Below are 22961 nucleotides of genomic sequence, written 5' to 3' on the forward strand. Positions count from 1 at the left end.
TCAAGGCTGTAATCACCCAACCTCAAATATTCCACTCTGCAATTTAGTGCATATTTTACGTTTTCCTACTACAAAAAACTGTTATGTTTTATATAAAGGCCATGAAACATAAAAAACTATAAAAAACTGATCTCATATATATTCCAGTCTGCAAATATTGTTGTTTTTTTTAGAAATAATGAATATTTTACATTTTCCTACTAAAAAAAAATTGTAATAGACAATAACAATTTGATCTTATATATATATATATATATATATATATATATATATATATATATATATATATATATATATATATATATATATATATATATATATATATATATATATATATATATAACAACTTGATCTTATATATATATAAATATATATATATATATGTATACAACAACTTGATCTTATATATATATATATATATATATATATATATATATATATATATATATATATATATATATATATATATGTACGAAAGCCTATTGTGTGCCTTTAACCAGTTTTGTAATGTTCCTATGCATTTAGGTTGATAGGTCAATCTGTGACGTCATTTCCCCTTTAAAGCACGTCTTTGTCAGAATAGCCGGTTTCAATCAGTGGTGGCAGCCAGCCTTGTGTGCGTTGACGACTAAATACCACACACACACACACACACACACACAAAACCATACACATTTAAATCAACAATAAAGATGATTAAAGGATTCTCTGGCCGGAATCTGTCCATTGTGTCCCAACTCTAAAAGAACTACTATCCCTTCCTTACATTGGTCCTTCGAGCCGGATAGAGTTCCACCATCAGACACTATGGAGTCATCACCTGCTGATCACCAGCCCTCTGTCAGGCCAAAGAGAGACATTCGACTACCACAGCATTTGGCCCCTTACGATGTCACCCTCCTTCCCTCTCAACTGCCTGCTGCCCAAATCTCCTCACTACCAGTAGGACAACACGGTGAAGCAAGGCCAACCAGAGCTAGGAGTGCGTCAGAGTACCAGTCATCTGCTTCTTCACGTCGATCCTCTCGGCGATCGCATGGGCTTCAACTGCTCCAAAATATTCCGGATGTTCAAACAGCTGCCCTAGAGGAGCGAATTAAAGGTTTGGAGCTTGCTGACCTACAGCAAGAAATAGAGGAGGAAAGGAAAGCTGACTTGGAGGCTAAGAGATTGGATGCACAAGCTAAAGAAGGACAAAGACTACAAGAGGATGCTCACCTTGCCAAGGAGAATATGGCAAGGGAAATGGAACGGCGCAGACGCTTAAAGAAACTGGAGAAAGACTTACACATTGCCCGTATTGTCAAGTCTTTCCTGTCGGAGTCTGAAGATGATGCAATGTCAACAACGTCAGCTCCGCCCGCTGCTGACATGCTTCAGCTCCCATCAATAACTCCAATGAAATCCGCTGCCGCTATCCCGATTACACAGCCATTGACAACGATTCCCATTCCTGTGCAAGGTGCACAAACTTGTGTCCCGACTTTAGTAGCCCCCACTACAACTCCTGCATCTGTGTCTTTCACAAGTCAACATATGCCAGTCATTCCCACATCTAGTTATGCATCAACAATGACACATGCAGCCGCAGTGCCACAAACCATGCAAACTTCTGTACCACAACCACCAGTTCCAGCTGGTGCACCTCCTCCTGCTGCTGGGCAGTATGTTCAATACACATTACCATCTGCTACTCCAGCCCCGGCAGCACCACCCTGGTCCTACCCGGGCATCGAGACGCTGATCGCTACATCCTATGGCATTCCCAAACCAGTACTTCCAAGGTTTGAGAGTGGCCGGGAAAGTGATTTCGCCCTACTCAAGATGGCGTTAGAGAACTTGATGAATAGTCATCCTCACCTGAGCGAGCAATATAAATATCAAGTTCTACTGAATCAGCTCAAACTCCCTAACGCTCTGCAGTTAGCCAAGTCATTCATGTATGACCCAAACCCGTACACGGCTGCGCTAGGGGCTCTACAAGACAAATATGGCCAGCCTAGACAACTAGTACAGAGTGAACTAGGAGCTATCCTGAACTCACCAGCCATCAGAGTGGGGGATGCAGAAGCTTTCGACACCTTCGCTCTCTCAGTTCAGACCTTAGTTGGTATGCTGCGGACTTTAGAGGGACCCCTTGGATGCGAGCTCAAATGTGGTTCTCACGTTGACCGCCTCATAAGTAAAATGCCTCCTGCTCACCGAGACGGATTTATGGAATACTGTCTTTGTCGAGGTATTCTACAGCCAGGTACCAACCAAACTTACACCCTGCCCGACCTGGCATCCTGGCTTCAAGTTAAAGCTCAAGCTAAGCGCCTCGCCAGCCGAGTCACTCACCTCTACAACCCGGGGCCTCCTCCTGCCAAGAAGGATTATAATAGTCCATGGCCGAAACAAAGGACAGCATCAATTCTCTTATGTTCTGGTGAAACCGGTAGCAGCCAGAGCACCAATCTGACAAAGTCACAACCCTTTAAACCTAGTCCTTATTGTCCATTTTGCAACAGTAAGGAGCATTACCTCAACTCATGCCTGGACTTCAAGAAACTGAATACCAGTGAGATTACTAAGTGGATCCAAGAAGGTAACAGATGTTGGAAGTGCGGTCGTGGCCACAAAGCTGCCGCATGTACGCTTAAACGCCCTTGTAACTTATGCAAAGAGACTCACCTCACAGTACTGCATGACACGATCCAAGAGTCATCTCAACAAGTCCTGATGATGAGTAACCAAAATCCCACAGTCTACCTGGAACAGCCTCGAAGCCCTCAAAGAGTTTTGCTGAAAGTTGTTAAAGTGCTCTTACAAAATGGAGACCGCACTCTAGAGACATTTGCTGTGCTCGATGATGGTTCTGAGAGAACACTCATCCTCCCCTATGCAGTAGAGCAACTACAACTTGCTAAGCATCCTGAAACCCTTCACCTGAGAACTGTTCAACAAGAAGTGAAAGTGCTCAATGGTTCGTCAGTCAGCCTTCACGTCTCTCCCATTTTCAAGCCAAGCAAGAAGTATTGGATTAAAAATGCCTTCACGGCTGAGAATCTGAGCCTATCTCAGCACACATATCCAGTAGCGGCCCTCCAAAAACGCTACGAGCACCTCAAAGACCTTCCTTTGCTCCCTATCCATCGAGCGCAACCGCTACTCCTCATAGGTTCTGATATGTCTCAGCTTCTTGCTCCTACAGAGCCGGTGCGAGCAGGCCCATCTGGCGGCCCCATAGCAGTCTGTACCAACCTAGGCTGGTCCCTACAAGGTCCGTCTGTGATTTATGCATCTTCCCATCAGCCTTCCTGTCTGCACGTTACCACTGAATCCCCATATACCGAACTTTTCAAGAATGTGGAACGTCTCTGGCAGATCGATACTCTCCCTTACGTCAGCGAGAAGATTGCATCTCGTTCCAAGCAAGACCAACAAGGTCTCTCTCTTTTACAGACTGACTCTAAGCGTGTACCTGTTGATGGTATACAGCGCTACGCGACACCCCTGTTACGTCGCCAGCCAAGCACTATGCTATGTGCACCCTCAGATGCTGTAATGCCAAACTTGCGCAGCATTGAACGCAGGTTGGCCAAAGACCCTCACCTTGCAACCTCTTATCGTAGAGAGATGGACAAACTTATCAAAACAGGATACGTTGCTGAGATTCCTTCAGAGGAGGCAGCAAAGAGTACTGAGTCGTGGTACGTACCACATCATATGGTGCACCACAATGGGAAAGACAGAGTGGTCTTCAACTGTTCTTTCTTCTACAATGGCCAGTCTTTGAATGATCATCTCCTCCCTGGACCAACGTTGGGCCCTACTATGATTGGAGTCCTCTTGCGGTTCCGATGTCATGCAATAGCCATAAGCGGGGATATCAAGTCAATGTTTCACCAGATCCGCTTACTTGACCATGATAAACCACTCCTTCGATTCCTGTGGCGGAACATGGACAGGGAATCTAGAGCGCAGATCTTTGAATGGCAGGTCCTACCTTTCGGAACAACCTGCAGCCCCTGTTGTGCAGTGTACGCCTTACAGCAGCACGTCAGGGACTATGAGCCACCAGACTCTCTGCTCATGCAAGTGGTTGAGCACTCCTTCTATGTGGATAATTGCCTCCACAGTCTGAGTAAGGTTGAAGAAGCCAAAGCTCTCATTGACACTCTGCGTGAACTTCTTAGCAAGGGAGGTTTCGAGATCTGACAGTGGGCTAGCAACATGCCAGAAGTTGTGGCCCATCTACCACCTGATGCACGATCAGCAACTAGTGAGCTGTGGTTATCCAAAGCAAGTGATAACCTCCACGAACCCACTCTTGGACTATGCTGGGATTGTTTGAATGACACTCTGAGTTTCAAGCGTCACACAACAGAATCATCAGCTGCCACTCTTCGAAATGTCTACAGTGTCCTGGCCAAGCTTTATGACCCCCTAGGATGCATTGTACCATTTACCACTCGGTGTAAGGTGCTCATCCAAGATATGTGGAAGTCCAACCTTGGCTGGGATGACCAGATCCAGCCTGCAGATCTCCTTGACAAGTGGTCAACCTGGGAAATGATCCAAGAGCACCGCTGGAATAAGGGGCCGCACTTCCTTTACCTGCCAGAAAATGAGTGGCCCAATTTGCCTACATCTGACCTGGAACCGGATGCCACAGAGCTGAGGAAATCCGCCTTCGTTGGAACTATTTCCTGTGCTTCATCCACTCAGCTTACTGATTTCAGTAAGTTCTCCACATAGAAACAGCTTCTACAAGAGACAGCTAGCTCCCTTCATGGGGCGGCTGATGCTGGTGCTTCATCCCCACCTTCCGCCGTGGATTTTCTGCAAGAACGTAACAAGTGGAGGAACGATGGCAAGACCCTTTTGGCTGGTCAAGTTGTCTTGATAGTGGATCCTCAACTCCCCCGAGGATCGTGGCCTGTAGGACGGATCACTCACACATCCAGGAGCAGATGGACGGGTCTGGACTGCCAGAATACAAGTGAAGAATCGCACCTACCTTCGCCCAGTCGCCCGACTGATCATGCTTCCACCTCTTGATGACGAGGACACTACCTCATAGACTTTCTTCTAGTTTCAACTGCCATACGGACAGTTGGGGGCGGCTGTGTACGAAAGCCTATTGTGTGCCTTTAACCAGTTTTGTAATGTTCCTATGCATTTAGGTTGATAGGTCAATCTGTGACGTCATTTCCCCTTTAAAGCACGTCTTTGTCAGAATAGCCGGTTTCAATCAGTGGTGGCAGCCAGCCTTGTGTGCGTTGACGACTAAATACCACACACACACACACACACACACAAAACCATACACATTTAAATCAACAATAAAGATGATTAAAGGATTCTCTGGCCGGAATCTGTCCATTGTGTCCCAACTCTAAAAGAACTACTATCCCTTCCTTACATATATATATATATATATATATATATATATATATATATATATATATATATATATATATATATATATATATATATATATATATATATATATATATATATATATATATATATATATATATATATATTCCAGTCTGCAAATATTATTTTTTTTTTTTTAGAAATAATCAATATTTTACATTTTCCTACTAAAAAACAATTGTTATAGACAATAACAACTTGATCTTATATATATATATATATATATATATATATATATATATATATATATATATATATATATATATATATATATATATATATATATATATATATATATATATATATATACATGGTCTTTAAAAAAAAGGGTTGTCTTATTTTTAAGTTATTTCAGTATTTAGGTTCTGCACTGAATAATAAATTGGTTAGTAACATTGAAATTAATATACAGCAGTTATTCTCAAACTGTGGTACGTGTACCATTATTGGTACGAGGGCTCCATCTCGTGGTACGCCAAATAACCACATGATTAAAGCACAGTGTTTTTTTCACCTAAAATCAGATCGGGTGTTACTGTTCCAACTGTATGTAATGTTACAGTGGTTGAGCAAATTAAATAAACTTTATACTTAAATCAAACCTCTGCCTTGTTTTTTATGAATATTTAGGCCTACTACGCTAGTGTATTTTAATGTTGGTCATTATGGTGGTACTTGTAGAGCCAAGTTTTTTTCTGAGGTGGTATTTGGTGAAAAAAGTTTGACAGCCCCTGATATGTTGTCCAGCAAATGTCCATGACTGTGACATGTCCACGGTTAAAAGGTTCCATTGTGTCTCAGTACGAGGGTCCACTCCGGGTAATGCACACTATGATGGTGGACCCTAACGGTGTCATGAAGAAGCCAAGGGGGAAAGACCTCCATGTGACGCACGGCGAGGTTCTGGATGTCATTCAGTTTACCAACAGCAAGAAAGCTCTGTGCCACAACCGCGCATCAGGAAAATGTAAGTGAATGCATCGCAACTTCATTGTCATTGTATCGTCACAAGCAGTGTGAAAAAAATGGCAACATTTTCTTCAGTCGAGAAACAAAACAAATTTGACGTTTAATTGTAGGCGGCATATTCACAGATTTATTTAATCTGCTTTAAAGTAAACTAATACATTTTTTTTTGTTTATCAATTTAAATAGGCAATGGTTTGATGGCACGATCCGCAGCGGAAAAAGAGCACAAGAGCTAATGATACAACAGAAAAGTCAAAATGTTATTTTTGGTCCCCCAAATAGTGTCTTAATGTGCAAAACTGAATTCAAAATGAATAACTTTGGAAGGCATATATATTTAGGTTTAGAGGATTACTTCTCAACTGGTTTGGCTGGATGACAGGCGGCGACCCAAATTAATCATCACTGCTCTTTGCGTGAAATATTTTAAGTATGTATTTCTTCTACTAGGATTAATTATTACACATGGAAGATACTGAAACCAATACAATGTAAGTCAATCAATATCTGTAGAACAAAACATAGGTAGGAAATAGAACAAATTAGTATGATATCTAATCTAATAACCCCTTGAGATATTATCTTATCATATATTTAGATTATTATCATTCATATTATTATTTACTGATGCTATTATTATTCTGCCAAGCTTTAGCACACAAAAAAACTAAACTTGTACACATGATCACTATGACAACCATAAGTAGTAAGACTATTTATTTGTCGGCCTTTTTGGTTTTTAAGTCTTATTTTTGGGAGGATATAGACCGGCTTAATTATTTTATTTTATTATTTTTGTTGTAAAGTATTAATCTGGTACGTGTTTATTTTCTCTTCACAATATGTCATGGGCGAATAAAAAAACAGTTGAGGGCTGCAAATGGCACCTGCGTCGCACTTCGAACACCCCTGATATTGAGGATCAGAAATAAGCATTTTAATGGGTTCCACTGAATTATATTCTATATGTTTATGATTGATCAATGCTTACTTTCAGACAGATATGAGCACTGTCAATATTTGTGATAACTTGTCCGTATAGGTGATGTCTTTATTTCAAAGGAAAAACATTTGAGTGAATACAGCACTATGGATAAAATCTAAAAAATATATTTTGTGATTTGTTTTTTTCTTACAGCTGGTTATGTGTCAAGAAACCTTCTTCTTCCATTGTAAGTGAATCCTCTTCATTGCAGATTTTGGTGTAAAAACACAATTTGATTACTATTTTTGATGGCGCTACCATATGTTATGGAAGTAGAATTGTCTCACATCAACTTATATATATCAATATGATATTAATACATATGCATATATTAGTAAATATACAAATACAAATGTTATATACAAATAAATAAATAATTTGTATAAATGAACGCATATTTGTAAATATATTTTTGACATTTGAAAATACCGTATATACAAATAAAATGTGTAAATATAAAAGTGTGACTTTGCATGAACTTGCATATGTGGATCGCTTTTTTGCTTTTGTGTCAATGAGACATTCCTACCACAAACTAGATACCGTAAATGTGGAGTTACACACTCCCCTGAACAACCAGCAGAGGGCACTGCAGCCAGAGTGGTCTGGGTCACAGACATGGTCAGACACTGGCGAGCCAATCAGAGGCACACTAGGGAGGGTCATATTGTGGATTAAATGGATGGGTAAGTAATAACTAGTACTGATAACTGTTTCAGGTGTGTTGTAGTAGTACCATGGTTATATCTACTAGATAGTTTAGTCAGTCACTCAGCTTTTACAGGTGTTGATGTGACAACGACGTCTGGCAACATCCAAAGTATCTAATGAAGTAAAAGTGGAAGTCGGAGAAAACAAAGATCCTCCAGTAATGTACAGATACAGCATTTCAGTACTACTACTGCTAGTGAAGTAGGCCTTAATAGCCTTGGCCTTAGCTCTACTTCGTTAGCTGCTAGCTGGCTAACGTTGCCAGATGTTGTCATCACATCAACACCTGTAAAAGCTGAGTGACTGACTAAACTATCTAGTAGATACAACCATGGCACTACTACAACACATCTGCCCTCTGCTGGTTGTTCAGGGGAGTGCGTAACTCCACATGTATTTGTGCATCTGGTTTGTGTAGCAATGTCTCATCGACACAAAAGCAAAAAAGCGATCCACATATGCAAATTCAATACAAGTACAAATACAAAATCAAGCATATTTATATTAAAATCTCAAAAATATATTTACAAATACACGTTTATTTATACAAATTATTTATTTATTTGTATATCACATTTGTATTTGTATATTTATTAACACATGCATATGTATTAATATCATATTGATATATATAAGTTGATGTGAGACAATTCTACTTTCATGATATGTTGTTGTAGTTACTGTGTCACAGAACATGTTATATCAAAAAAACTAACTATAATTATGATTAATCCTCGTTTGCAGGGATGGGGATATTTATGATGACATCGATAATTTAAGAGGTGAGTTATCTTATCTTATTCTTCCTTTTTTTCTTCTGATTAAAGTCATTCAGTTTGAACAGAAGTTCAGTTGATCTATTTTCTTGTTTTGCCTTTCAGATCGCCATGCCAACGACTCCCCGCACACCGATTACTAAACCACGTCAACATACAAGCTTACTAAGAAATCAAGTAAAACCTGAGAAACAAAACCTCTTTTTCTAACTGTCAAAAATGTAATATTGTGTTAACTCAAACAATAAAATAATCTGCACACTTACTGTACTTATTCAAACTGTATAAAATGGACACACTATTCTTGAAGTGTTTTTACCTGACCTCATAGGTACTTTTGATAAATACTCCTATTTAAGTTAACTTTTGTGTGATATTTATAATCTGTTAAATGAATACTGCTTGTTTACCTCAATTAGGTTTTGTTTTTTTTCTCCCCAAATATCTTGAATAACAACAATCTACAAAACAAGCTATTAGTCATGCTTGTAATTGAAGCGATATACTTTATGAACGTTAGAGGGCAGTAAGTTACGTCCGCTGTGCAAAAGCGAATTCACGAGACATCAACTGAAGAAGAAGAAGAATATCGAAGGGTTGTTTCCTGGTCAAAGTCCAGCTGGAGAAAATAAAAATAAACGTCATAATGCCTTGAAAGTACTAAAATGACTATTATATGTTTCTTTTATTTTTGGTAATGTGTACATTTACACTTCAGACATGCAGGACTCAGTAGACTGCCTTGTCCGAGAGTTGGAGTCTTACAGAGGAACAGATCGAATCGTGAGTAAACTACGCAAATTACGTAGTTGCATTATCTACCTGTAAACGCTCAATATGATTCTAATGATTTGTTCTCAATTAATTATTTTCCTTCAATGTGGAAAAATATCAACATGTGTGTTAAGTTATGGATCTATAAACGTAATCAACGCGGTATAGTTGGTTTCACGTTGGCACGTTGATGATTAACTTGTGTGATGACTGTATTATGCTGATAGTGTATATTTGTACCATGAATTGATTAACGTGGACCCTGACTTAAACAAGTTGAAAAACGTATTCGGGTGTTACCATTTAGTGGTCAATTGTACGAAATATGTACTGTACTGTGCAATCTACTAATAAAATATTCGCTTCCGTAGCTCCATTGGAAGCGCCCCCTCACCGTGGCCGGACTTGTCGCTCATGCTGCGGGGAGCTCCCATGAGAAATGACGCTCTCAATACTGGTCGTTTACACGTAGGGACCGTCAATAAATTTGTAGAAGATTTTTTATAAAATGTAAAATGTTTATCTTCTATATCAAAACACCTATGAATCTATAAGAAAGTCAGAAAATTAGCCCGTCCTTAAAATGTCGTGCACATACATTATTTTATAATTTATTGTATTTTATATACTTTTTCATAGTTGATTCCAGGTCATGTGACCTAGAAACTTAATTCCACTTCCTATTAGTAGGGCTAGCATTTTAGTGGCATGCACACCTTTTTATTGTCAAATTAATGTTGAGATTCATTAACCTGACTCTCGCCAGACTCTTGTAGTTCGCTGAGCTCCACACAAGGATCTGGGCTCGAAGGAATTGCGAATTCCTTCCTGATAGCAAAAAATAATGAACCAATCAGGATCGCCGGGCGGGATTTCATAGATGTGACCTAGCGCGGAAGCGACTGTTTGATTCAAACAACAATGGCGGCACGCAGCCCTCACCGCGTCGTGTGCTGACATTGATTCTGCTACTGCAACTGTTTTGTCGAATCAATCGAATATGAATTCTTTAAAAGATGAACAGAGAACCGTTTTGAAGGCATTTATTTGGTGGCAAGGAAGTTTTAGCTCTTCTTCCGACCGGGTTTGGATTCCCCAGCGTTGCTTTCATCAGCGTCACAGGTTGATTTCGATGTGAGTGGTTGAAGTAGCACGTCATTCAAGATAACCGACAAGTGGTTTATCCAATTACATACAATTATTTTTTTTACAAGGCCCCGCCTTCTGAAATACATCTCCTATTGAGAACTCCCAGATCCTTGTGTGGAGCTCAGCAAACTACAAGGATCTGGCGAGAGTCAGGTTAGAGATTCATAGGATTTTATATAAAATAAAGCCTATCCTAACTCATTTAGCCTGTCCTCCAGTGATAATAACACTTGATAAGGATACATAAAGGGGAACTGCACCTTTTTTTCTTTTAACTTGTGCCTGTCATTCACAATCCTTATGTGAGACAAGCACACGTATGCTTTTCTGTTTTGTATGCATTCTAATTAGTGAATAAATGTGAGCAAAAGTCTGCTTATAATGGAGCATATAGGAGTCGCTCTATTCTGCCTATAAAGCGCTTAAAAAAATATCCAAACACCTCAACATTTTATATACATGCTGTAAGTATATATGTGTACAGCTCCACTAATGGACATTGGAGTGTTACTTTCAATACAGCTCCACTAATGGACATTGGAGTGTTATTTTCAAAGGCAATATTAAAGTATTGCTAGAAACATAATTTTATATGGGACTTTATTGTATTATATGTTTAGTACATGTTCCAAAAAGCATAAAACACCACCAGAATTAGAGATATTACAAGTCAAAGTGATGAAGCTTAGTGTTACGCTCATGACTTGGTGTAACTAAACATTACCCTATAAGATGAAGGCAATTGCATTTTATTGATATTTGAAATGTATTCAATGTTTATAAATGAATATTTAAATTAGGGCTGCAACTAACGATTAATTTGATAATCGATTAATCTGTCGATTATTGCTTCGATTAATCGATTAATAATCGGATAAAAGAGACAAACTACATTTCTATTCTTTCCAGTATTTTCTTGGGGAAAAAACAGCATACTGGCACCATACTTATTTTGAATATTGTTTCTCAGCTGTTTGTACATGTTGCAGTTTATAAATAAAGGTTTATATAAAAAAAAAATAATAAAAAAATAAAATAAAAAATTGCCTCTGCACATAGCATAGATCCAACAAATCGATGACTAAATTAATCGCCAACTATTTTTATAATCGATTTTGATCGATTTAATCGATTAGTTGTTGCAGCCCTAATTTAAATATACTAAATGTAAAAAAGGGAATAAATATTCAAAATAAGATCATTAATTGAAATCTAGTTTGGTTACGCCATCATGAGTGCAACACAAGGTTGTAAAAGTTTCAACTACAATTCTAAATAAAATGTCAAAAGCAAACTGAAATAAAATACACACAGCTTAAAGATTGATCAATACCTATTTAAATTTATTAATACATAAATATGATGATTTATCAAAATATAGAAGAAATATACCTGAACAGAACGCTCATGATGGTTACACCAAAAAGTAACGCTATGAATCGCATTTTTCCAAGTTTTTTGGGCATTTTTATGCTATTTCCAAGCATCTCCTTTTTATTATCGTTGATTTTAAATGGTCAAACTAATGCATATTATATATGCATGCCCTAGTAAACAAAAAAAAAGTCATTTATTTTGATTGTTAAATTTTGAAGTACATTTGTGCAGGTGGGTGCGAATGTACCCATTACCAGAGCTGTACAAACATCTCAATCAATCAATCAATCAATGTTTATTTGTATAGCCCTAAATCACAAGTGTCTCAAAGGGCTGCACAAGCCACAACGACATCCTCGGTACAGAGCCCACCTACGGGCAAGGAAAAACTCACCCCAGTGGGACGTCGATGTGAATGACTATGATGTAATATGTAGTAACAGACACATTAATAATAACATGTAATATTTGCACATTTCTTGTCATTTTTAGCATAAGGCAGCACAATCGTTTAAAAACGCATCACAACGTTCCTTTAACAACATAACTGATTATTACTCACTGCAGACTTCATGAGAGCCAACAAACATAGTAAAACATCACTTACTGTACAGTGTCTGCTGTAACTGGGAATCCGACTGTTACAATGTTGATATATTCGTGTTTAGATAAACGATGACTCATTATCCTCGCGGGAAAAAAAGGGGTGTGGTCAAGCAGCTTTTATTTCTGGGTCTAAATAGGTTGTCAAAGTTGACCAACTTGTCTGGCTATGTCCTCATCCTTTTACTATCCAGGTGAGAGGTATGATTTACAATTCAGAATAAACTTTCACGAGCTCCGAGGCGAGGAAGCAGCTCACCAGCTGATGACGCCAATACAGCAGCATAAGGAAGTTAGCTCTCTGTGACAATGCCCTGCTAGAAATTGATCCTTAACATTAGCGCTTATAAAAAAATATTGCTAATAGTTGGTTAATATTCAGGTCACAAAATTTAAATGGAGTATTGTTGGTGGTTTTTGGATGTTTATTTAGAGGGCTTTATGTGCGAAATAGAGGACCTCTAGTTGACTCCATTGTAAGCAGACTTTAATTTACGTTTATGAGTTAGAATGCAAAAAAAAACATGTTCTTGTCTCTCATACGGACTCTGAATTATAAGAAAGATTTTAAAAAAAGTGTAGTTCCCCTTAGAGGTTCCAACAAATGCCGTTTATTTGCTGTAATGGAGGTGATTATTAAAACTTTAAGGGAGCGACTTTACACAGTGTATGAAGAAACATAATCAGCTGCTTGCCGCGTGTCATCCGTGTCACAGTGTCAGCCAGAGAGATTGGTTTTTGTGATCGCCATTAATTGGCAATGGCGATCACATACTTTTTCACAAAAATCGCCCAGATCGATCGGCACCTTCCTAGATTCAAGTGCTCTTGCCTGCACCTAAGTTTTCTTTTCAGGTTTCAAACAAACACATTGCTTTCAAAATGGACAAATCAAATATGTGATGCTACGGCTTCTGACGCCAACCTCTTCCTTGCAGATCAGGACGCTTTGTTACGGCTCCCAGTTCGTCGGAGGCATTCTTTCCTGCAAGACAGATGGTTCGTCTCCTAACCTCGGAAAAAGCCTTCTGCTGTTGTCTGCTCAGCTAAATCACTGCAGGACAGTGCTGAGACTTTTTGATGATCTCCCCATGCTGGTTTATACCCACACTTACGGATTTGGTGCTAAGGTTGATGATGCGAAACAATCACAATAATTTGTCTTTGCGCAAGTTTTTTAATGTTACCGATGTTGTGTGTCGCCCAAAGGAGGAAGACGGAGCCGTGCGCTGGATATCGGTCCTTGAGAATGTGGCCGACCAGCTGTACTACCCGTGTGAACACGTGGCCTGGGCAGCAGATGCTCACCTCATTCAAGCAAAGTCTGATCCTTGGTGGCACTTAAGCAACGCGCTGTGGGGAACCTCGCTGCTGCTTGGCATACTGAGGTGAAATGTTTTCTTTTGTGTACCAGAAATAGTCCAGTTAATCGATCAAACTTTATTTGGCCCCAATCGGATACCAGCAAAAAAAAAAACAGTTATATTGGCTTGTATCTAAACTCTCCGATACAAGCAGTTCTACTTGTGCATCGCTGAACAGCCAGTTAACATCTAAATGTCCTCTACTAATAAACACACAAGGTTGGTCTTTTCTTGTATTTTAGTCAAGTTGTTTACAAAAGGAGCTAGCCGCTACACAACAGGTAAGGCCACAATGGCACACAAGCTAGACATTAGGGCTGTGAATCTTTGGGTGTCCCACGATTCGATTCAATATCGATTCTTGGGGTCACGATTCGATTCAAAATCGATTTTTTTCGTTTCAACGCGATTCTCGATTCAAAAACGATATTTTCCCGATTCAAAACGATTTTCTATTCATTCAATACATAGGATTTCAGCAGGATCTACCCCAGTCTGCTGACATGCAAGCAGAGTAGTAGATTTTTGTAAAAAGCTTTTATAATTGTAAAGGACAATGTTTTATCAACTGATTGCAATAATGTAAATTTGTTTTAACTATTAAATGAACCAAAAATATGACTTATTTTATCTTTGTGAAAATATTGGACACAGCGTGTTGTCAAACTTATGAGATGCGAGTATTGTTCTTTTTTTTTATTTTTTAGAAATGTCTAATGATAATGTCAATGAGGGATTTTTAATCACTGCTATGTTGAAATTGTAACTAATATTGATGCTGTTGTTGATAATATTCATTTTTGTTTCACTACTTTTGGTTTGTTCTGTGTCGTGTTTGTGTCTCAATTGCTGTTTATTGCATTTCTGAGTGTTGCTTCGTCGGGTTTGGTTTTGGAATTGGATTGCATTGTTATGGTATTGCTGTGTATTGTTTTGTTGGATTGATTCATTTTAAAAAAATAAAAAAATATGGAACAAATAAAATAAAAACAAATAATCAATTTAAAAAAAAAAAGAGAATCGATTTTGAATCGCACAATGTGAGAATCGCGATTCGAATTCGAATCGATTTTTTCCCACACCCCTACTAGACATTGGTAATTAATGTCCTTAATTGAACAGTGTTGCGGTATAAAACAGCACATTTGTCAATATTCAATATGAACAAGTAACAAATATTTCTAGTGTCAAAGGCAAACAGCGTTTTACAAAGTATTCAGCAACAAACGTGTCCGGATTGTTCAACTTATTAATATTAATAATATTGTTGCCACTAGGTGTCGCCAAAAACAATTACAACTCCACTTCAACTTAAAGAGGAACTGCACTTTTTTGGCAATTTTGCCTATCGTTCACAATCATTATGAGAGACAAGAACACACGTCTTTTAAAAAAAAAAATTTTTTAGAAAGATGCGGCTAATGGGAGTGACCGTTGTAGCCTTCAAAGCCCGCTAAAACAACTTCAAAACTATCCAGCAACGTTTTATATACACATTGCATGTCTATATATAATGTAGTAACAGACACGTTCATAACAGTATGTAATATGTTCAATATTTACCGTATTTTGATCATTGTAATCATTTCCGGGACTGATTTTTTCCGCGCATGGATTTCTGTTTCCAAAGCAGCGCATGTCTGACTTCTGGCAACAAATGTGTACCGACTTCCGAAATTAAACATAAGTGTGTTCCAGTGTTGTCCCGATACCAATATTTTGGTACCGGTACCAACATCTTTTCGATACTTTTCGGTACATTTCCAAATGAAGTGGACCACAAAAAATTGCATTATTGGCTTTATTTTAACAAAAAATCTTAGGGTACATTAAACATATGTTTCTTATTGCAAATTTGTCTTAAATAAATAAATAAATGATAAATGGGTTATACTTGTATAGCGCTTTTCTACCTTCAAGGTACTCAAAGCGCTTTGACAGTTTTTCCACATTCACCCATTCACACACACATTCACACACTGATGGAGGGAGCTGCCATGCAAGGCACTAACCAGCAGCCATCAGGAGCAAGGGTGAAGTGTCTTGCCCAAGGACACAACGGACATGACTAGGATGGCAGAAGGTGGGGATTGAACCCCAGTAACCAGCAACCCTCCGATTGCTGGCCCGGCCACTTTACCAACTTCGCCACGCCGTCCCCAATAATAATAATAAAATAAAATAAAATAAATAATAATAATAATAATAATAAATTTAAAAAAAATAGTGAACATACATATATAAAAAAATAAAAATAAAATAGTGAACATACAAAACAACTTGTATTTCAGTAGTAAGTAAGCAAACAAATGTTCTTAATTTAGCTGCTGACTTATGCAGTAACATATTGTGTCATTTTCCATTCTATTATTTTGTCAACATTATTAAAGACAAGTGGTAGAACATTTATTATTAATCTACTTGTTCATTTACTGTTAATATCTGCTTACTTTCTCTTTTAACATGTTCTATCTATGCTTCTGTTAAAATGTAATAATCGCTTATTCTTCTGTTGTTTGATACTTTCCATTAGTTTTGGATGATACCACAAATTTAGGTATCAATCAGCTACCAAGTAGTTACAGGATCATACAAAGTCCTCATATGTCCAGGGACATATTTCCTGAGTTTATAAACATAATATAAAAACATTTTTAAACAAAAGAAGATGTTGTGATGCCAAAAAAGGAGTGGCGGACCGGTACTTTTCAGAGGCGGTATCGTACCGAATATGATTCATTAGTATTGCGGTACTATAATAAATCCGGTATATCGTACAACCCTAGTGTGTTCTAATCATGGCAGATTTGGTAACAGACTTGGTCTCCTCCAAGGTTTCTCACTCCGTCCAATGGGTTGAGTTTTTTCTTGCCCTGATGTGGGATCTGAGTTGTGGCTTGTGCAGCCCTTTGAGACACTTGTGATTAAGGGTTATATAAATAAAACAAAGACAACTATTTTTGGACAAATAAGGATTCAAAACGTTATACTTTTGAAGTTAAATATACTGCTGCTTATAGAAGAGAGTACAAAGGAAGAGTGAGACGTTGAAGCACATGGAAGCCAGGATAGTGAGGTGAAAGCAAATTTTGACGCTATAAATATGGAGCTTGGAGCCAAGCTATTTCAACATAAATTGAGTGCTTACCCAAAATCAACAAGAAACGTCCTCGGCCAGCTGGACCAGATGAACAACTGTCCATCGAGTGAGTCACTTTAATATCGATCATGATACACGCAGCACATAATGCTTGTTATTACAACTATAGTACACACACTGTCTGGTTAGCTGTATACAAACAAAACATGAAATGTGGGCTAATACTTTACAGATACTGTAATAAGATTGTTCATGATTTTCAGTCAGTACAGATTGGTGTCTTATGGCATTGTTGTGCGTTACAATAATAATTGAGTTTCGTGTTGTTGTAGAAGCTAGCTTATGTCTTACTGAAGTTAGCTTTTAAGGCTAATACCGATGCACGCCGATTGTTACCACGCTAGAGAAAGAGTTCTTGAGTGTTTGCACTTACAATAACTATGTCGCTACAGCTTGGTTATTATACAGGTCGCGGAACGTAAATGAAGTATTGTTGACGGTTTTTGAATGCATTTTTAAAGTGATTTAGACGTATAATTGATTGCTCTCATTAGCTGCATTGCTAGTAGGGCTGGGCGATATATCGATATACTCGATATATCGCGGGTTTGTCTCTGTGCGATATAGAAAATGACTATATCTTGATATTCGAGTATACGTTCTCACGCACTTGCTTTTAGCTGCGGGCATTACACTACAGGCTCTTAAATGATAAATGGGTTATACTTGTATAGCGCTTTTCTACCTTCAAGGTACTCAAAGCACTTTGACAGTATTTCCACATTCACCCATTCACACACACTGATGGCGGGAGCTGCCATGCAAGGCGCTAACCAGCAGCCATCAGAGGCAAAGGGTGAAGTGTCTTGCCCAAGGACACAACGGACGTGACTAGGAAGGTAGAAGGTGGGAATTAAACCCCGGTAACCAGCAACACTCCGATTGCTGGCACAGCCACTCTACCAAATTCGCCACGTCCTCTTCTCACTCTTTCTACTCTCTCCTTCTCACAGAGACATAAACAAGCGCACCTTCTTACATACGTCTCATACTGTACGTATACACCCTCTCGGTTTGGCGTCAAATGGGAATATGTCGAACAGACAACCGTCATTTGTCAAATGTGGAGCAAAAGCGTTGCTACAAAAAGTAGCATTACTGCTAAATTATAACATCATTTGAAAAGTCACCTGCTAGAGAATGAAGAGTGCTTGAAACTCCGCGTGTCAACATCTCCGTTCGGTACCACACCAACAAAATGCCGAGGCAACCATTTCCACGTCAACACCGTATGAAAAAAAAAAAAACGACATAAGGAGATAACGTCCACCGGAACCTACCACATAGTGAAGGACATACCGGTACTCTATTTGATTTCCTATTATGCAGCTCATTTTTATTTGACAGTTATTGAAATATCTTGTGTGACATCATGCACAAAAGTGCACTTTGTTTTAAACTATTGTAGTGGCGTTCTGTACAAAAAGTGCACTTCAATTTAGTGTTGTTTTGATTTGTCCTCTTAGTGACATCATGCACAAAAGTGCACCAATAGCTTGTTTTAAAATGTCTCTGACAATCTTGCACTTTCTGTTTTGAAATGACATGAATGTTTGTGCCACTGCTTAATAACTGTTTAATTAATAGATACAGTTTTGGTCAATTGACTTAGTTGTGATTTCCCTCTCTGCATGAAAGTTTAAAATGAGCATATATTAATGCAGTATGAACAAGAATGTTTTAATGTAGACACATAGAATCATCATACTGCTGTGATTATATGCATCAAGTGTTCATTCAAGACTAAGGCAAAATATCAAGATATATATCGTGTATCGCGATATGGCCTAAAAATATCGAGATATTAAAAAAAGGCCATATCGCCCAGCCCTAATTGCTAGCCACCTAAAATTTGAGAAGGCAAAAAAAGAAAAAAAAAAATCTTCTTGTGAAGTGAATTATATTTATATAGCGCTTTACTGTAGTGACTCAAAGCGCTTTACATAGTGAAACCCAATATCAAAGTTACATTTAAACCACTGTGGGTGGCACTGGGAGCAGGTGGGTAAAGTGTCTTGCCCAAGAACACAACGGCAGTAACTAGGATGGCGGAAGCGGGAATCGAACCCGGAACCCTCAAGTTGCTGGCACGGCCACTCTACCAACTGAGCTATGCCGACCCATCTAGTCTCTCATGATTGCGAATGTTAGGCAAAATTTGAAAAAAAAAAAGTGCAGTTCCCCTTTAAGACAGCATATGTCCATTCCATACCGTTGGTAATATCCATCCATCCATCCATTTTCTACCGCTTATTCCCTTCGGGGTCGCGGGGGGCGCTGGAGCCTATCTCAGCTACAATCGGGCGGAAGGCGGGGTACACCCTGGACAAGTCGCCATCTCATCGCAGGGCCAACACAGATAGACAGACAACATTCACACTCACAATCACACACTAGGGCCAATTTAGTGTTGCCAATCAACCTATCCCCAGGTGCATGTCTTTGGAGGTGGGAGGAAGCCGGAGTACCCGCAGGGAACCCACGCAGTCACGGGGAGAACATGCAAACTTCACACAAAAGATCCCGAGGCCGGGATTGAACTCACGACTACTCAGGACCTTCGTATTGTGAGGCAGATGCACTAACCCTTCTTCCACCGTGCTGCCCTACCGTTGGTAATAGGTTGTTTTTATACCTACCATTGCTCTGAGTAATTTTACTTGATCAAACTTTTTCTAACATTCCACAAAATAAGCAAGTATGTATGATTTGTGCCGATAGCGTATTAGATCAATAACAGTATCGGCCAATACGCGATACTCCTGTCCTCTTCAGTGGACATTAGTGTCCACTGCAGAGTACACTGGTTACCAGGACTATATTGAAATAATAATTAGTACTTTTGTGTCATTAGTGACATGACTTGTGTGTTCTTCAGGTCCCTCCGACTTCTGCTGCTGCTCAGGAGAAAGAGGAGATGCGAGCTAGATGGAAGCAGGTTGAGTCTCTACAGCTCTCTTGGAACATATCATCTGGCCACATTTAAAAAAAGGGAATTACAGGATGTGAGTTATTTGGTTTATTTACACTCTTCCCCAGGGACCGTGAGCTCCGCAGACGGATGCAGTCGGAACTGCTTTCTATCGTTGGGAATATGACGGACCTCAGTAACGCCGTCCACTGGATGCCACATGGCTTCCTGTGGGCGGGTCGGTTCCCCACCTGGCTGGTGGGGCTGATGGGTACCATCTCTTCTGTGACTATGTGGATTCAGAGGAATGTTGAAGATCGCAACCAGTCATGCAGCGCTTAGTCATTTCTATCACTCTTTGGTCAGCACTGGAATGTAGAAATGATCTTAGATTTAATATTAGTGTATGATCAGTTGGATTATTTGTGCATATTATTTCAGCATTTTTATAATAAAAATGCACAATTTGTTTACATTTGTGTGTGACTCCTGGATATTTTACTATAAAACAACCTTCAACGTAGCCATTATTTGTTATCAAGCTTAACAAAGCCAAACATTTTATACAAATATTAATTTAAAAGGAGAGTTATGCACTCATTGGACTATTTTAACCCTTGTGCAACCTTAAGATTGACAATACACTCTTTGGACCCAAAAATGGACTCGCTCATAAAGTGTCAATTCAACTTTTAAATATTTTAAGCTTTTCAGAACTATATATTGCACTACATGGGACAAAATCTACCCTGTAACCAAAGAAACAAAGCAGAAACCAATATTTGATAAACATGTGACAAAAGATAATTACACCTGCATTAACATGCTAGGCTCTGGACAACAGTTAGGAAACTTACTTAACTGCTTACACATAGTAAATGTATCAATATTTGTACGAGAATTGTTAACACGCCTGAACAGTTTGATACCTGAACATTGGAAAAGAACTAGACGTGATGTAAACTGGCAAAGTGTTGTTGATCCAACTTATATCGATGCAATAGGTGTCGTTGCGTTGACCAGCTCTTCCTCCCAGGGATTTTAAGGTGCTGGTCACTCCCAAATTCTTTTTATGGCAATAAGCTGAAGGTTAAATTCATCGCCAGGCAGTAGTTGGTATTTTGTGGTTTATTGTCAAAGCTTTGAAGACAAACGTGAGACCCCATCCAGTACACAAGCGTTCCCTAGCTCAGCCTAGATCGGTCTCCCCCCAAACCCCCGGAAGTGCTGTCTTCCTCTCCTTCCTCCTCCCCACCTGCTGTCTCCCAGCCCAGCACCGCTTTGTGCCCTTATCTCAGGAATGTTATGGGAGTCTCAACAGAGAGAATGGTCAACGCTCTGACTCTCTCATCAAGGACACTCGAATGCAAGCACTTTGTACCAGACGAGACATTAGCTGATGAAAATATGACTATAGGAGATACAAAAGAAGTAACACTTAAATATGGATGTATGGAAAAGATCTGGTTCCATCAGTGTCCAAAGAGGTGTATCTGACGACTATAAATTGGTAAATCAAGTTGCAGCTGGATTCGAATCATCCGTCTACATGTGGTGTACGATTAACAAGAATGTTGACAGAATAAACTACGTCCACTACAACGTACAGAGATTAGGAAATTGGACACAGGCCGGACTTGAAGCCGCCGCTGATCAACTCGCCGCCACCTCCCTTATGACCTTTCAAAACCGTATGGCGCTGGACATGTTGTTAGCGGAAAAAGGAGGCGTGTGCACGATATTTGGTGAAGTGTTGCACGTTCATACCAAAAGTAGCAATTAGCTGCTGAGCTCTAGACCAGTGTTTTCAACCACTGTGCCGCGACACACTGGGGTGTCGTGACATACAGTCTGGTGTACCGTGGGAGATTATGTAATTTCACCTAAATGGGTTAAAAATATTTTTTGCAAACCAGTAATTATATTCCGCAAATAATGTGCCGTTGTTGAGTGTCTACTGTCTGGAGCTCAGCAGAGTAACTGTGTAATATTCTTCCATATCAGTAGGTGGCAGCAGGTAGCTAATTGCTTCGTAGGTGTCGGGAACGACGACGATGGTTTGTCGTGATCACAATATGCAGACGACAGCTGGAGGCAGTGTGCAGGTAAAAAGGTATCTAATGCTTAAACCAAAAATAAACAAAAGGTGAGTGCCCCTTAGAAAGGGCATTGAAGGTTAGGGAAGACTATGTGGAACGAAACTAAAACTGAACTGGCTACAAAGTAAACAAAAACAGAATGCTGGACAGCAAAGACTTACTGTGGAGCAAAGACGGCGTCCACAATCAACAATGTCCCCACTAAGAAGGATAAAAACAACTGAAATATTCTTGATTGCTAAAACAAAGTAGATGCAGGAAATATCGCTCAAAGGAAGACATGAAACTGCTACAGGAAAATACCAAAAAAAAGAGAAAAAGCCACCAAAAATAGGAGCGCAGGACAAGAAGTAAAACACTACACACAGGAAAACAGCAAAAAAATCTAAATAAGTCACAGCATGATGTTACGGGTCGTGACAGTACACCTACTTTGAGACAAGAGCTATAGTGATACATGCTTGGTTATGGTTTAAAGTCATATCCAACAATTACGAGAACGACTTTTTACTGTCAACTGAGTTTCGTTTTTTAATGATTTCTGCTGGGGGTGTGCCTCCGGATTTTTTCAACGCAAAAAATGTGCCTTGGTTGGACAGCACAGACACTCAACAATGGCACATTTGCGGATTATAACTACTGGGAGAGGAAAGTCTGGG

At 39.1% G+C, this 22961-nt stretch overlaps 2 protein-coding genes across 13 annotated transcripts in view; both read left to right on the plus strand.

The window, feature by feature from the left end:
* The window catches only part of si:ch73-40i7.2 (FYN-binding protein 1), a 67362-nt gene extending 57255 nt beyond the window's left edge, over positions 1 to 10107 (plus strand). For all 12 annotated transcript variants that reach the window (XM_062028453.1, XM_062028461.1, XM_062028459.1 and 9 more), the window contains 5 exons: positions 6226 to 6391; positions 7532 to 7565; positions 8834 to 8871; positions 8971 to 9648; positions 10011 to 10107. In XM_062028453.1, the coding sequence (XP_061884437.1) occupies positions 6226 to 6391; positions 7532 to 7565; positions 8834 to 8871; positions 8971 to 9008 (276 nt within the window). In that variant the 3' untranslated portion in view covers positions 9009 to 9648; positions 10011 to 10107. The remainder of the gene's footprint in view (positions 1 to 6225; positions 6392 to 7531; positions 7566 to 8833; positions 8872 to 8970; positions 9649 to 10010) is intronic.
* pex11g (peroxisomal biogenesis factor 11 gamma) lies at positions 9586 to 20545 on the plus strand. Its single transcript, XM_062027627.1, has 5 exons — positions 9586 to 9648; positions 13707 to 13898; positions 13978 to 14156; positions 20171 to 20230; positions 20332 to 20545. The coding sequence occupies exons 1-5, from the start codon at positions 9586 to 9588 to the stop codon at positions 20543 to 20545; spliced, it is 708 nt and encodes a 235-aa protein (XP_061883611.1).
* The last annotated feature ends 2416 nt before the right edge of the window (positions 20546 to 22961 follow it).

This window comes from Entelurus aequoreus, linkage group LG19, assembly GCF_033978785.1.
Source record: "Entelurus aequoreus isolate RoL-2023_Sb linkage group LG19, RoL_Eaeq_v1.1, whole genome shotgun sequence".
In the NCBI taxonomy this organism is placed as follows: Eukaryota; Metazoa; Chordata; class Actinopteri; order Syngnathiformes; family Syngnathidae; genus Entelurus; species Entelurus aequoreus.